The 17,479-nt window shown below is 42.7% G+C and overlaps 1 protein-coding gene across 9 annotated transcripts in view; it reads left to right on the forward strand.

The window, feature by feature from the left end:
* Nfi (Nuclear factor I) overlaps positions 1–16,258 on the forward strand; it is a 61,933-nt gene extending 45,675 nt beyond the window's left edge. For 7 of the 9 annotated variants that reach the window (XM_072020642.2, XM_072020643.2, XM_072020648.2 and 4 more), the window contains 5 exons: positions 2,625–2,768; positions 13,399–13,586; positions 14,230–14,592; positions 14,657–14,891; positions 15,033–16,258. In XM_072020642.2, the coding sequence (XP_071876743.1) occupies positions 2,625–2,768; positions 13,399–13,586; positions 14,230–14,592; positions 14,657–14,891; positions 15,033–15,286 (1,184 nt within the window). In that variant the 3' untranslated portion in view covers positions 15,287–16,258. The remainder of the gene's footprint in view (positions 1–2,624; positions 2,769–13,398; positions 13,587–14,229; positions 14,593–14,656; positions 14,892–15,032) is intronic. The other 2 variants (XM_072020644.2, XM_072020645.2) reach the window with 2 other exon arrangements.
* Positions 16,259–17,479: the final 1,221 nt, after the last annotated feature.

Below are 17,479 nucleotides of genomic sequence, written 5' to 3' on the forward strand. Positions count from 1 at the left end.
CGTCCACTAAAATTAAACCGTTCGAGGACACCGAGCAACTATGCGGAATCGCGTTTTACAGCAGCGTGCATCTCAAATACCTTCGCAAAAGTGCGTCAGACTATGGCCGATGGCAACGTTTTTCAAAACATTTTCCACTTCTCTCGCTACTATTTTAGCTATGTTTCCCTTTAACCAACAATTACCAAAGCTCGACCTTTAAAGTTGTAAGTTAATTAACAAAGATATTTTTCCTTCTCCCTCTCATATTTTCATTTTTTTTTTCTTTTTTTTTTTCGTTGTATTAAAATTCTCCTTAGCATAAACCTGTACAAGATATGAGACATAAATTTCCTCCGTGATTTTATACAAGATAGTATAAAATATCGTAAAACATGAAAAGAGTATGCACGTACTATAAATCTTCCCATTTAGAAAGATCCAAGACACCTCGGAAGCCAAACTGATTAAGCTCGTTTCTCGTCATTCCTTTGATTTTATTACCTTGGTACACGATCGGCGTTCAATTTCTCCGAAGTTTAAATGACTTGGTCTCGTTAGTGATAATACATACATAAAACGTACCATTTCACAGTGGTCACCAAAATCGAATCTAATTCTCCGAGTAGAGCTATTCGAGTAACAACAAATTCCCAGCGGTCATGGATCGAAAGATCCTTTCTTTTTTTTCTCTGTTCCGTGGATTCAGTCTCATCCCGTCGGCTTATCACACGGCCCTTTGTTATCGGGGTCTACTTTGCTCAGCGTTCTATAGATCATTTTCCCTATATATTTCTCTCTTTCCGTTTTCTATTTTCTTTCTATTCTCCGCTCCAACTCGGCTTTATCGCGCCGCTCTTCTACTCTCTTTCTCTCCCCTTCTGCCCCCTCACCTCTTAACTCTTTCATCGATCAAACGATAACCACCAGCCCTCTGCCTCTATGCACACACGCCACGAGACGGAAGTCACTGGATGGAGATGAAAAAGAAGAATAACTTCCGGCTGAAGCCTTTCGTAGGCAAAAAAGATTCGTAAAGATAGAAGGGGTTTGGATAATAGGAACTCGCGGGAGCAAAGTGTTTCTCGCGCTAATTCGAAGCTGACAAAAGTTACGTTTCTTTGAAAATCTTAACTATTTTAGAGATTCCATTGCTATCTTTGTGTTTGACATTAGCGGAAGATATCGCCTCGTATTCTATGAATTTAGAATAGAATTTATCTAAAAATCGTAGCGAAGATTGCGGGAGAATTAAAGTAGAAAATTCGGAACAGTAACATAATAACACGATATATGTGCTTCGGTGTACTATATTTCCCTAGCGAAGGACAAAACTTGTAACTTCATCTTTGTACAACCCTTCCATCCCCAAAAATTCCGTCGTAAAACTTTAGTCCCAAATAGCCTCGATCCACTCCTGTCGCAAACCTAGAATCCTCGACGCACCCTCGAATACCATCGCTGGCGCTGCAACCCTTCCTAGGCCATCGCATCCGAAAGCGTAAGAAATACAAATATTCGAGTCGGACGAAGCAAGAAATACGAACGTACGAGTCAGAAGGCAAGAAGACGAATACGTGGAAGGGGTTCGGGTCGAACGTTAAGACTTTCCAGCGAGAAGCACGCGGAAAGTTTCGACTCTTTGCGCTGGGAGGGTTGCAACGGCGGCGGATAGACGGAATTTACGGACAGAATAAAATGACCACTTTCTCAAGCAAAATACATGCACACACACACACATATAGACACGAGGTCGAACGTGTATGCGAGAGGGTGAGGACGTTGGGGGTTGGGCTAGAAGGGTCGGGGGTGCAGGAAAAATTCCAGCAATAAGCATAGCTGGACCAGGGCCAACCCCGTTTCCCCCGGTTGCTCCCTTTTTATCATACATACGTTGCCTTTATAGCGGCCGCGGGACACTTGATTGACTGTATTGTCGTTAAATTAACGACCGGCGTAAATATCGTGGTGCCCCGGTGAACGAAGCTAATTTTATTGCCGCGAAACCACCGCCCTCCGCTCGAACGTGCATGCAAATCCGTTAACAAGAAGACCGTGTATTCTTGTTCTTATTGCTTTTCTTTGTGTCGTTTGCTATCTGAAGGGCCGAACTGTTCTTGACTGGGGATGTCTTTATCTTCAAGGACGATGCAGGGGAAAATGGAATCGTAGCTTTAGTATGAAAAGCAGGGTTTTTGACAAATAGAAGGAACTTCTTTGTTGCACAAGTAAATCGACGAATTTGGGATTATTTTAGTCGTCACGAATTTTTATTTTATTTTAATATAGATACAGTATAGTAACGTAGTGTGTGGGATTAGCGTTGACTAACTCTCTCGTTAGAATGGTAATTAATAAGAATCTTGTAGCACGCAATTTGACTCAAGTTGCGGTAGAATTTTCGGTTGAATATTCAAAAAGGGAAATATCTCTGTGAAAGAGAGATACTTTTACCTCCTTTGTTAGCTCGTTTGAACGAGCAGACGCGGAAGAATACGAAGTAGAAACCGCGGAGGAGTGGGCGAACTGTATTTCGCTCTGAACTCCACTCTCCTCTCTTTTAACTTTGAATCGTTTCATACGTAACCGCTAATCGTTGTTTAACGTTGCAGCAGTGTGTTTAACTTTACCTTTCTGTTTCGTAGGCCCACCACCGGTGCATCAGCTCATAAGGAACGACAAGACTGAAAAGCCCCCTACGGTTTCCGTATCGAGTGCGCCGACATTCTCGCCGGTGCTCAGGCCCGAGGATGGTCACCGTGGAATGGATTCTCCGCACTCGCAGACGGGTATGTGCCGATAAAAAGCGCACATTTATCGAGATTTCTCGTACTTAAGGCCGTCATCATCTTTCCAATCGTAAAAATGACTGCCGGAGGCCACCTGTTCAAGTGGCTGCCACGGTACTTCAAATGGAGGATCTCTCGAGATCATGATCCTTTCTTTACCACTCTGATCTTTCGGCCGAAAATTTCTCAGTCAAAATATTTTCTAACGACAAGACATTGATTGACTTAAACGAATTTGAATGAAATATGATAGGAAAGATCCAAACGAGAAAAGAAAGTTCTCTCGGAAAATCTTTTGTTTTCTGTATCTGTAGCTTGACAACTTGATAACGTAGTATTACAAGGATCGCGAGATCCTCCATCGACCGGATGATAACAGCGAGCGGTAATTTGTGGTATCTTAACGCGTGGACTTCATCTTTGGTGCTTACATGATGGAAAAGTGGTGAGAAGGATCTCTCTAGAGACACGTGTCTCGTATGAACTGTTCTCGAATTATCCATTCTTATGTTGCATCACGTAAAGGATCTTTTTCCAAAACAAAGATATACGACAAAATTGTACAAATCTGGCTATATTTCGAAAACAGTTTCTAAAGGACTAGTCGTCCGTGTACGAGTCTCTGTCACTTCCTTTCAATCTCGAATATTAGTCCAAGATATGGCGTCCATGTGTCAAGATTTGCTCTTCGTTCTCGAAAAAATATTCCTAACGATTCCTTGAACAAAAAAAAAAAAAAAAAAAAGAAAAAAAAAGAAAAGAAAAGAAATGAAATAAAAATATCTTGGAAGCGAGTTTTCTTTTAACATAGCATTTGATTATGGGGAGTTCGCTGTAAGTACTCTGCATACTAGAATGCATACTCGCTAGACCGGAAGTACGGCTAAAGACACAAAGAACACAGAGACTGTCCGACGATGATTGCGACTTCTCGAGCCTTCAACCCTTAAAACCCGTTTTACCCCTAACATCTGACATTCCCAAATTTTTCGCTCTCTGTTTTTTTGTTCATTACTCCCGGAAGTTGCCGCACGACAGAGAGTACAAGATCTTAAAATACAAGATCGTCTTGTTCCTGTGTCTCATGCGCTTCAGTACTGTCCGCTTGTTTTGCCTGACGAGTTCACTAATAAAAACGATCCTAACGTAATCGGCGAGCAACGTACGAGAAAACGCGACGGTTCCACGCGTCCTTTGAGAACCGGGCAAACGCCTTCGGAAGCGGAGCGCCAGAAGGATGGTACAAATGATTCCATCGGTTCCATTGCCATTTTTCGCTGCTTCCAACACCGGTCGTCGATAAAACGATCGCAGTTGGCGTTGTTCATCGGTTAAGGAGCTCAGCGCTACGGTATAACGACGATGTATTTCGAATTTTTCGCATTTTTTGCAAATATTTCTTAAGTTATTCTGAGATCTGTAGATCAAAATTACTTTTTAACATTGAACGAATAAAGATAAAGGAAAGAAATTATTGTGTGAAATAATTGGCAATTCCGATGTCGAGTTAATTCTTTATCCTCGATTAGCCTCTTAAGCCATTGAATAGCATATGATTTATTTCGATTAGCCTGTCGTATAATATTTAACAAGTATGGTCGATTCTTCGCGCGACTTTCTGTACACTATACGCTCCACCACCCCGGTAGAAGCGTTCTCTCTGGCATGGTTGGCGGCGGTTATGCGTTTTTAATGTGCAATAATGCGCATCCTCGTTGCACCGTGCGCCGGCTTCCAATGCAACGTCGGCGATTTGGCGCCTCGAATGTCCAGTGTGCGATAGACCCAAACTGAGCTCAGCCAGGCATCATGTAAGTAAATCGATCACCAAGGATTGCTGGATCTCGATCCCCGCAGGACACGGCCGAGAATCGAAACCGAGTAAAACGATCGTCGGGCACTGCGACGGCCTCGCTAACCTACTTCGAACATAGTCGAGCAACTGCGATGCGATACGGAAACTGATAGAATAATCTCGTGCAAAGTAGGGTAATTGTGACTCGAGATTGCACGACGTTTTTTTCGTTTCTTCTTTACAACTGGCGGAACAACATTTACGATACGATCGTCTTTCGAACGTATCTGCATTTGTTTCGACGTATATTGGAAGAATTTGAAACGTAAATTAAGCTTTTTAAGTCGATTCTTTAAAAAGTCTCTTGGTTGTTTAAGATATGTTGTAACGATTGGACTGTTTATCCACGAGACAGTATATTTCAACGAAGTTTGGCATTTGTTTAACGCATTGACGGCCACGGTGAGCACCGGTAATCCAAGTTGCTAGATTTATGCATACGATTAAAATGTGAGTGATTTCGCGTTTCGGTGAAAGATATATGAAATTCGCGTGGCAGTCAACGTGTTAACGATAAAACAACAGTCGACGAGTTCTATTGTCCGGCTCGGACGCTGACGATACTTTTAAATTAGGAGCGAGATGCTTGAAACTAGGTTAGTGGGGCTCGACGCGACTTTTCGGCCAGTCGAACGAACCGCGAGAACGTCCAAGAAACGAACGTTGGTCCTTGGACAACGCGAAAATCCTTGAAGTTTAAATGTTTCGCGTCGTTCCGTCGTTTCGTTTCGACATAACGTTAGGTTCGAAAGGTCCGCTTCCGATGAAAATTTTTAACGAAAAGAAAGAACGCGTGGAAGGTATGCTAAGAAATTAGATTTCAAAAGTCAATGTCCTCGATTCGATTGAAAAGTAAAGGTTCGAAAGGAAATCGAAGATGAGAAAGAGGCGAGGAAACGATTAAAAGGGGATCGAGAGAAGGAGATCCGGAAGGATAGCGAGCGGAAGTTTTCGAACGATCCATGGGATCCGTGATCGATGGCCGCGTGCAGCTGCGAACAGCCTTGCAAACCGCGTGCAAGCCCTTAATGTTCGCGTGAAAATGACGCGTGATGATCTCTGTTTCAGTCTGAGCCCGAGCGTAGAGAGAAGCTCGCTAAACTCGACTAAAAGGTACTTTGTGACTGGTTATTGACTGTTCTACATATATATATACACTTATATATCTATTTATATCTATATATATGTATATATATTTGTTACGTATAAATTATATAGCGTACATATGTACGTGTATACGTGACACACGGTGGACGCACAAACGTCGTGTGCGTGGGACTAGCTATTGGCGCGAACGTGTGTCAAGTTTGCGTGCGCGTAATGCTTCGAGTAAGCATAGTTTAGAATTCTAAAAGGTATCTGACTGAAAAGTCGTAGCAGAGACGAAGAAAGTAGAGGAACGTCTCAAAATTATCAACTTTCAAACTTTTAAGTTTCGCTATTTTTAAATCTTCAACTTTTTACATTGTTTTTTTTTTTTTTTTTTTTAGACCTGAAATTTTTCGGCTTGCTTAATTTCTATATTCAAGCGCAAGTACGAATTCTCACATATTTGGTAATCTTCTGTTCCGACATCGGACGAAATCTTTGGAAAATTCTTTTTCAGATTCTTGGGAAAGAAAGAGAGAAACGAAATAACCTAGAACAGTGCCAAATTTAAATGTCCCCGAAGGAATTCAGTCACGATTCACGTTCGCATTCGATCGTCCTATTGGACGGTCACGCACGCAGGTAAACGCACACGGTCGCTCCCTCACTGGCGTTTCCAGGAGCACACGTGACGAACAAACGATATGGGCGAGTGTCAGTGGCTCGTTACCCGGCACACACGCATCCACCGAAGGAACTTCCGGTTCTCTCGATGCCGCGTGTCCGTGTACGCGTATATGTACGCACATGCATCACGATGTCGTATATATACGCTCGAATATTTTTCTATATTGCTGTCACGTTTGTCATTTCTCCTTTCCAGTGGTTGTTTCTTTTTACACTCTACTGTCGTGTCTCTTCTTTTCCTTTCTCTCTCTTTGATTTCTCTATCTTTATCACGAATATTGTACGTACACGATCGGACACGCGTACACACATATATAGACACATACACACATTCGTACACAGAGACACTCGTAAATACGTTGGAACGTTTTACGAGATCTACTCACGCACTCACACCATCACTTAAGCCCCGTAGATGCTCTGTTATCGTCTATCCTTCTATTTCTCTTTTGTACATTACGTATGGTCGAATACCGCCGCCCGACGATCCGCGTCCTTCGTAAATTGCGATCGATCCTCGCGCGAAAATTCCAAGAGTTTCGTCGCAAACAAGAGCTCACAGTTTAGAGACTCGATAAACGTATCGCGGATCGCAGATGTCTCGCGAGAGACCCCTTCGAATCGAAGAAAATCGCCTAGAAATTTCAAGAGTTTACAGCGTCAGTTAGCTCCAATTCGAGATTCTCTCGAACATTATGCAAGAACATTATACATTGCAGAGGTGAATCGCGTTACCGATTCTTCGAACGTTCAACACCCCATCCTGTTAATCCTTCGAACTTGCTATTTAAAATTCCAAAATCTTCGAATATCGAATTTTCGAGTCGCCGATACTCGATATCTCGCGTCGTCGATTCTAAAAGATTTCGCTACGACTAAATTCTTAACGTTATCAACGAGCAATCCGACTGAAGAGCTCCTGAATCCCGGTGGCATCGAAATCGGCGAGCTTCCTTCGCAAAGTTTCCGGCCGAATATGCATTCGTTCGGCGCGAGAGTAGGGCGCGAATCGTCGACGCAGCTCGAAATTGCACAATCACGTTCCCACCCCTGAACCAACCCTCCGTAGCACCACTATATATGTATATCTTTATATATATATATTTCTCAGTGTATATTGGTGTCTCTGCAAGCATTACACACACACGCGCGCGCATACACACACACAAACACACACATCTACTTTCTCGTCGACCATCCGCTGCACACGAACACATACGTACACACGCTGGATTTCGAGGGTGTCTTCGATGCGGCAGGAGACAAATTTGCCCGGCACACACTTCCTCCGAACCCTCGTCGGCGAGTTATTGCAAATTGAAGATCGGTTGGAACGCCTCGAGTTCTGTTTGGAGGACTGCGACGATTCTAACCACCTATAACGCCAAAGTTCGTTCGCTTCTCGGCAAAAAGAGAAATAATTATCGATTGGCGATTTTTGATTAGAAGAACATTTTTCAAAACATAGGCGTACAATTACGTAACTTGCAAATCTCGCGACACTACATGGAATTAAGAACGATGAATTCTCTCGAAAACGATTGTCTCTAGAAACAAAAATTATACAGATTTCTGAGATACTAAGAACGAAGAAAAGTGTGAGCGTGGTGGTCAAATTTAACATCCTGCGGTATCGTAGATTTCGGAAAGGAAAGGGACGAAGAGGGAAATTACGCGAAAGGAAAGCTAAAAAGAAGAAATGGAAAGATAAAGGGAGACACGTCGAAGACGAGGATAAAACGGAGAGAAAAACGCAGGAAGTATTCGTTCCTCGCGGCATGCACCGTCGTCGAGCAAACCTCTCGAATGCCTTCGCTATCGATCTCCTCCACGATGTTCGGTTCTTCTCTGCCTCAGACCACCTCTCTTATACGTTATGTTCGCCTTAATTCAATAGAACTATTGCCCAATCGCGCTAAGTGCAGTGCTTAATTTTTTCCAGCTTCTAACGGGCCATGCTACCTCTTTTCAACGATTTATTATCCTTCTGCTCGATTTACAATCGTCTGATTAGAAAAGAAAACGAAGGAAAATACGAATATCGAAATTAAGCACCGTTCTTTTCGTCGATCGAACGCAGCGTATATTCGATGGAAGAAAATACAGCGAGGCTATATATTAAAACAATCGGCGACATTATGAGTCGTCGAGGCATCATAATCGATATAACCGCACTTACATCTGTAAACGTCTTAACGTAGAAACATAGTAAATCTCCGAGTGTAAAAGTTATTTGCCAATTCTTCGAACATTATGCTACAGAGGAAGAAACACCTCCGAATTAATATTTTATGATCCTGAACTCGTCTCCTCCTATATGGCAATATAATCAAACTCGAGGACCTGATAGATTTTAAAAGCTCGCAAAATATACGTATATGTATCTGTTCCATCGAGAATACGCTAAAACGGCGCGTTCCTGTTCCGTTTGTCCCATCTTTTTCTTCTATTTCTTCGTGTTTTCCTCTTTTTTCTTTGAAGTTTCCTTTCTTGTTGTTGTTTTACGAGTTCCCTAGTTCTCGACGCTGTTGTTATGGTAGTTGTTGCACCGTGTTGACTCCATCGTTGGTTATTGGTTGGTTTGATGACCGTCCACATGGAAAATGCTTGTTTCACGCGCGATACGAGCGAGTTTTTTTTACTGCATTCCCTGCATAGAACACCGCGGTATTACGTCGAACAATCGATTGCCGTTCAAGTGTCCACGAGCTTTGTTCTGTACAGTGCGCGAGCCCTGTGCGATTTATTGGTCGTTTCCATTACCCGCTTTTCCTGTATTCTTTCTTGCGTACTCTTTCTATCCCATTTTCCTTCTCCAAGATGCACGAACATTTAATTTTTCAATTGATAGATTTCGCTGTAACGAAACACACGTTTGGAACTGACGATTAGAAAGGAATTACAATACGATCCTTTTTTCTCCACGTAGAAAGTTTTGCGCGTGTTAATCTTCGCGAGACCTTCGAATATCCAACTTTTAAAACTTATGAACGACCTTTCTCGATCTTTTCGGAGAATTAGAATGACCTACGTTGTAAAGATCGGCGACTTGGATTTTTTTAAATTGCGAAAGCTAGCGTAAAAGACTTAAAGAATGCCGGATATGACTGAGAAACTAGTCTTTCGAACTGCATGACTTGTTAAACCACGATGAAACATTGGCACCTCTCCACTTTACGATCAGCGGAGTTTCAACCGGGTCCGGACGTTAGCTAGAAATCGTAGATGTCGCGAAAATACTCTGGACTTTGTCGTTAGAAGTAGAAAAAAGCTTTCCTCTCTCAAAGAACTCGCCGTCGAGAAAGAACAGTACTCTACGGATTGTTTAAAAACAAAATAGTAAAAGAAAATTGCAAAGCATTGTCGAGCAAAAGGATCGAAACGATCCCTTTCCACCCTCGAACGACCGAGCGACAGAGGGACGGAGAGGGACGGGAGAGAGAGAGAGAGAGAGGGAAGAGAAAGGGCGGAAAACGAAGAAAGTGGACTAATTCGAGGGTCGTGTTTGTCCACCACAGGGAGATCCCCGAGAAATCCACCTGACGTCTGATTGCGATATGGTAAACCGCTGCGTCACGAGGAACCAAAAAAGCAAGAACGTTCTATGTTAGCCCATTATGAGAATTGTTATATACATATGTGTGTTAGCATTCGGTGTTGCATCTCACATAACTGTTTAAATATACCCATGTATACAGTAATGAACAAAAGTATCGGTACAAATCAGATTTTCCTACAAAATCCTCTGTACGTACCTATACGATATCCCAAGGGAATCTAGTGCCAATACATACTTTTATTCGTCACTATATATACAGATACATATATGCGTGTGACAATTATTATAGATCGATACGTATGTATGTGTATTTCTTCGATGATAATCACCAGCTAATCACCAGCTGATAACTATTACGATTAAAATGGATGTATATATGTATGTGTATTCGTAATAATTGTTGCGCCATTCTATATAGCCGCCTGCAGCTGTGTGCACGATTGTTCGCGCAATGCTGTCGTTGGTAGGCGTGCTGACCGTTTTTTCCTTTTTTTTTTCTTTCTTTCTTTCCTTCCTTTTGTTTACTCGTTCGGTTCTCTTTCATTTTGGACGTCGAGGTGGAAGGGCTGCCTGTTTAATTTAATGATTCAATTTCTGGTCGTTTGCTGCAACACCGTCATTGTTCGAAGAAGAATGGAAAAAGGGGAAGTATCAAAGAAATTGAATCAGCTGAATGTCTGTTGTTGTAGTTTCGATGGCCGCGTGTCAGAGATAGATTTTTCGGTTGTTCATTTTCATTATTTTTACGCGTCGCGTCGTTTCGACGATCGACGAAGCTTGCGCTTTCAGCCATATGGTACAGCCATGGTGGAAAACGATTTAAAAGCGAACGATTTTCTACGTCGAAGGGTCTAGATAAATTCCAAATAGAAAAGAAACGTTGATATTACGTACAGGGATACGTACGATCGATGCCAGACAAGCGTAGAAGTACTCGTGTCTGACTTAACACGAACCCATTCTACTGCCACTCCAAAGATCGTAATATATTCTCTTTACAATTAAACTTTTCCCATCCTTTGCGCACTCTCGATAGAATCTCTTTTACAAACTATCGAACCATTTAAGTTCTGAAAATTGCAGAAATCTATTAAGTTACATTTATATCTCGGCTAACGGTTTACTTCCTCGTTCGAATAAAACATGGAACAATAAGATATGAAATAATAAAACCACATGGAATCGTTCATACTTTAATTTCTAATCGTGTTTTTACGATTCGACGATATCGTAACGTTAGTTTCATGTAGGAAAAAAATTGTATCGCTTTCGCGCTGTATCGCACCGACGACTAAAACGCAATCCCCACAATGCATCCCCCACGAAACTAACCAAATCGATAATTCTCTAACCAAACTGGTGTTTTTATATGCCTCTATATGGAAATAAGTACACTCTACGATATTCCTGTTCACCTGTGTATGTATAGTAACATATGTGTATAATATCTATATATGTATATTTTTCTAACGCCCCCGTTTGCCTGTCCGTCTGACTGACCTGTCTGTTACCGATCAATCAAACCAGAGTGAAAAGAAAAGAAAAAAAAAAAAAAATATGAAGGAGATAAAAAAGCGAGGATCGATATTTAGCCGACCCAGTCCCTGACCCCGTGTATTTCGAAGCGTAATTCCAACGTAGACGTTTAAAAAATCGGTCGAGAAACATCGACTGGAACCAGAATGATTATGAGATCCGGGGCTTGGAAACGGACAGACAGACAGACAGACGGACGGCATTTCTCGCTAACTGCGTAGTACCGGTCTACCTGGTAAGCTAGCTGTCGCTGTCTGACTGTCTGTCTGTTTGTATGTTCGTCTGTGTCTGTCTGTCTGTCTGTCCGTCTGTCTGTCTGTCTGTCTGCCCACCCTGTTACACCCACCTGTTCACGTATTACTACTTTTAAGGGTACAGCCTCGAGTCCGAAATAAAAGGTCGCGATGGAAAAATACGCAAATCTTTGATAATACGCGATACGATGATAAGATAATACGAACCAGAGAGGGATATAACGATAAAACGTAAAAACACCCGGACATTCTGGACAAATGGAATTTTAAAAAGATTTTCGACGATTTTGTAAAGTTCTCGAGACTGTACTCGCGTTGAACCGTGCACACCATTATATTATCTCTATTTCTCACTCACTGTCACACGGCTAATGCTCTGGGTATGTCGTATGCTGGATGGATTAATTCATTCATTGATTGATTAATTGACTTAATTAATTGACTTGATTGATTGGTTCAATTAATTTCGAATCTTGATTGAGACTTGACTTGTTTATTGCTCTACTTATCTCTCTCTGTCTCTCTCTCTCTCTATCTCTCTCTATGTCGTATTCTATATTGTTGTTGCGATGTTTGGTGTTGTTGTTTACCATATACATATATATATATATACATACGTACATGCATATATATCACCGCATATATATGTATATCATTGTATTGATGTTGATGTTGTTGTTACCTTGATGTTTTTTTTGATGTGTTGTTTAATCGTTGTTATCTTGCTGTTTGATGTTTGTTGTTGCACTATATATCTATATATATTCTCTACATATACCTATATATTCTCTATATACATACATGTATATAACCGTGTTGATGATATACGTGTGCGCGCGTGCTCGGCGACGAAGAAAATTTACCGTAGAATTCTAGAAAGATATATGTTAATATGAAAAATAAAAGCAAAGAATTTATAAGAGGAACGTGTACGCGCGCGAGCACACGTACACTGGTATATAAATACATGTACATTTCAGCCAGCCAGCCTCACGCTTGGAGTGCCTTATATATGTGTATATATATATGTATGTATATATATATATACATATATTGCGTGTGTGTGTGTGTATATATATATATTTAACACGATCGTTATAGTTGGTCGACCCCCTACCCACTCGGAAGTACCACTAAAACCACCCCCTAACAGACTCGCAGCAGCAATCGTTACCTCTGTTTGCTCCCTCTTCTGCTAAGCTCTCGCGTGGCGGGCTCCAACTTTACTAACGTTCTCCGCATTAACAATTACCATTACCAAACCAGAGTGAACAACGTGATTGCCCAGAGACCGGCTTTACCTAATCGCCCAAATTATTCAACGTCTTTCGCTTCTATTAAAGTTCTTCTTCTAAACGGTGATAACAATAACGCGAATGCTATGTACGAAATACAGAGAGAAGCAAGCAAAACGAAGAAGAAGCAGAGGTGAAAGCAAAGGGAAAGTAAAACGCAAATTTCGTCGGAAGATCTTATTAACGAAACAGGAAGAAAGTAATTCGTTCGGTTGAGAACGAAGGAATGAAAAGTGGAAGGGGATGCAGAAACGGAGTCGATTCGGGGAAAGGAATTCGAGTCGAATTTAGGGGGTGGTTTCACCGTGGCCTTGGCCACGCAGTCGGACCATGACAGTGGTGAATTGTGTTTCAGGATTGCACTCTCCGCACGAAGGACTGGCCGGTGGTTCCGGTCAAAGTATGTCCGGGCTTGCCTACTATCAACCGGAGCACCCTGCCTCCACGGGGGTGGTCAAGTATCCCGAGAACGGTCACGACACCCTGTCGGATTTCGTGACGTTCGTCTGCCAGGAGGCCGAGAATACTCAACAACTGCCCCAGGTAGCTTCCGGATCCTTTTTCAACCCGTCACGTTGTCCGTTGTCGTAGACTCGAGCCAGGGAACACCGTTCGTTTCCTTCGAGAGGACGAAACGGACAACGGGGCGGTTCTTCTCCGACCTGCGTGAACGTCATCCGTGTTCCAATCGCCCTGGATTTTTCGAATTCAATTTGTTGTTAGATTTATCGGCGGAATGGATAAAAATTGAAATGGTTAATTGGAGAAACACGGGGATATCGTTCGATGAAAATTCAGAATGCAATTTCGAATGGAACGTCCGACCCCACGTTTGCGATGCGCCGTTATTGGCACCAACTTCTTGATATTGTTACGAATCCAAAGAAATAGCTACATGCGTTTTAGGTAAATCGACGAAAGTCACGATACGATCTATCTTAAAATCCACGAATCTCGCAAACGCGGGTTTCAACGCGATTCAAACCTCCTGAACGGTAAACGGACAAAATCGAACGAATCGATAGGCAAAAATTCAAGAGATCGGTTAGAACGAAAGAACGAATAAGATACAAAGAAAAGCAAAGTTCTTAGTCCGGTAGACCGGGAGTGCGAAGTCACAGAAAACGGGGTGAATGGATCACGCGCGGGTCGACGACGTTGATCGGTGGGTGTGTGGTATTTCCAGGCGCAGCTAGCCGGACCCCGCACTGGCATACAAAAGTTCTCACAGTATTATCCGAGCTCGATGCTTCCGCCACCACCTCCGGCCCCGATGGCGAGGCCTGTCGCCATTATAAGGTCGACGGGCGAGCTGACGGCTACGAACTCGAACTCGCCCCCCACTTCGTCCACCTCGCCCACGGACCCAGCCGAACTGGCATCCAATCAGGAGCAAATGGCTGCCGCGGCAGCGGTGGGACTGGTCAGTTCCGGTTGCCAGAGCTCCGTCGATCCGGCCGGAAGAAAGAGCCCTGCGAGAATCCTCGTTACCGCGCCACACACCAGCCGGGAATACACCTTTGCTCACTTTCACTCTCAACCTGGACAGGTGAGTTTATTTTCGCGAACAAGTAATAATGTTGCTTCAACGTGCTTCTTCTTTCTGTCGACAGCAAATATTCACGTATCCTACCATCAGTTCGATGTCAGGGGTTATTTCCCCGACGAACCTCTCCTTATTTTCGTCGCCAGTTTCGGTGACAAGGCCGGTGGCCACCCAGAGATCGGTCTCTAACGTGCCACCACGCTGGAACACCGCACCGTTCATCAATCTCGAGGACGATTACAACATGATTGCTCCGATCATCACCGGGACTGCCAGCGAACCGCCTTCCACCATGGACGAAGGTGAATATAACTTTTGTATGTTCCGATCGAAATACGCTCAATTTCGAATCTCTGGTTAATCGTTGTCGTCTCTTCCTTCGAAATCTCAGTTAGCGATTAGAGAATCGCAAATAAACCGTCGCAAAAATCGTGATCTTGCAGACCGATACTTCCACCCGGTGCATGCGAGCAGCGTGGTGGACAAGAGCGGCGCCGGTAATTTGATGGGCACAGATCTGGGCGTGGCGACGGACCCGACATCGCACCATCACCAACAACAGTCCCAGCAAGCTCAGCAACAGCCTCAGCAGCAACCTCAACAACAACAACCACCACCGCAGCAGCAACAGCAACCGCAGCAGCAGCAGCAACAAGTGATGCAGGACAAGAGCGGCAGACCGAAATCTCCCCCGTGACACTGGAGGCTTAGAGCGGAAAGCGTCGAGAAGCTCGCATGTTCCACGGGGTCGTTACATACCGGCGCATACGATAATTACCCTGAGCCGGAGGGGAATCGCCAGGATTCCTCGTGTCGTGTTCAGCTTCGCGACCTAAGCCTGCGGAGAATCGAGTGCCTGAGAGTCTGATCGTAGTTTAAGCGGGCCACGTCGAGGGAACGTTCGAGGGCGCTTCCGGCGAACGGGCTTCCCCGCCATTGCTCTGTTGAGAGGGGGTGAACACCGGGGTTAGGTCCTCGCTATGCGACCACTCGGCCCTTCTTCACCCTCTGAGGCTCGTCGGCGCCTTTCGTTCTTTCTCAATTTTATAACTTGAGAATTTTTATTTCTCCTCTGTTTATTATTTTTCTTCGAACGATTTGATTAGCCATAGACTATGCGTAGTCTAGCGAAAGGTACTTAGTCTATTTAGAAAGTTAATTCCACTTGTTAACTGTAGCTGTAAAAAAGTGTAGATTCTGTTAAAACATGAATTCGTTTATTCGTGTTTTCGCGTTTATTCGTTCTTACGGCTTTGTAGTGTTTCGAAAGGAAAGGAAAAAAAGATTGTCTACGGTGAGAAATTTGATTTTCCTGCAAGGAACGAAGGGCATTTTTCGTCCTCGGGGGGTTAGCGTTTCGGTCAATTATTACTTCCGCGCCACCGGAAGCGTCGTTCTCCTCTCTCGACGCGCCGTTAATTTCTAACTCTTTCTCTTTCTCTTTCTCTTTCTCTTTCTCCTTCCTTCTCTTTTTCTCTTAAGCGTACTCGGTGGACGTGAGTAAGAACCCCTCGTTTCGTCTCCTAATTGAAACGTCGCCCGATCGTCGTCGATCGGTCCCGTCGACCAATAAAATTCATAGACGATTTAAACTCGAAGAAAGGAAATAAGAAGAAGAGAACGAAACGAAACAAGGACAAGAGAAGAACTGCAGAAAAGAACGGAAAAGTGTATCGTTTTCCATACGATTTTATAACGACTGTCTGTTTCCTATTCTTCCTGCTTCGAGACCCTTCCGGAACGTGTGTTTTTCTACATACACGCTCGTGGTATTTTCTAAAATTATAGAAGACGTTAGAATAGTTGCGTCTACGAGATATGACGAAAAATGAAAAAAGCAAAATACGACGGATGAACAAAAAAAAATATAATCTGTTGTGCTCTTCGAGAAAGGGTTTAACGACAAGGAGAAAACGAAGAGATTGAAAAAAAAAAAAAAAGAACTTTCTAGTGCCAATTTCGTAGTTTATAAATATTATAACGAAATTATAATTTTCTATTATATTTTTTTATAATATTTATGAAGGAACACAGACACGTATATACGTACACACACGTACACATGCATGTTTAGATAACACGTGAGCAGATGTAGTCGAGATAATGAGAAAAGCTTCTTCTTCGATGAACGAGAAACGTGACATTTTTAAAATTAATCTAAAGAAAGTTAAGCGAATACACGTATAAAGGAAAAAAAAAAAGAGGATAGTAGGTAGAGAGAAGGTCGAGAGGGTTCGATCGACGAGTATCGGTCAGAATAGAAGCTAATCGGTCCACGAACCACGGATAATAATATTAATTATAACATTAATAATAACGATGAAACGATAATTGATAACTTTATAATTGTATTAATCGTTGATTAATCGCCTAATGCTCAGACTAGTGCTAACACTAGTGAAAAAGAAACACGGAGGAAAGCGAAGAAATAAAGAGGACGACTAGTTGCGCGGACTAGTCATCAGAGGCTGCTAGTTAGAGATAAAGTGAATATTTAATATTGATTACTATTGATAAATTAAGCAGTTAACTAAGTAAAAAGAGAGTACGATTTATTTCACGATCGATGATGATTAAGCGATATAACGGCGCGCGTGAATAAGAGGACGAAGATGCAAGTGAAACGGAAGAAAACGAAGAGGAAGAAGAGGAGGAAGAAGAGGGGAAAGTCGAAGAAAAAAAAAAAAAACTAGAAAACGAGACTATAAAAAGGAATTTCGGAGAAGAGAGGACGATGTTTCGAGATAGTGAGAGATCTATAGTTATTATACTACTTAGGAATTTAGTGTAACGTCGCGCAATGATAAACGAGATAATGTAACATCGAACTCAATGACAACGAAGGTCCTAAACTATAATATTGTATATTGTCCAAAAGTGCTTTCCGTCG

Source organism: Bombus fervidus, chromosome 17 (assembly GCF_041682495.2).
Source record: "Bombus fervidus isolate BK054 chromosome 17, iyBomFerv1, whole genome shotgun sequence".
In the NCBI taxonomy this organism is placed as follows: Eukaryota; Metazoa; Arthropoda; class Insecta; order Hymenoptera; family Apidae; genus Bombus; species Bombus fervidus.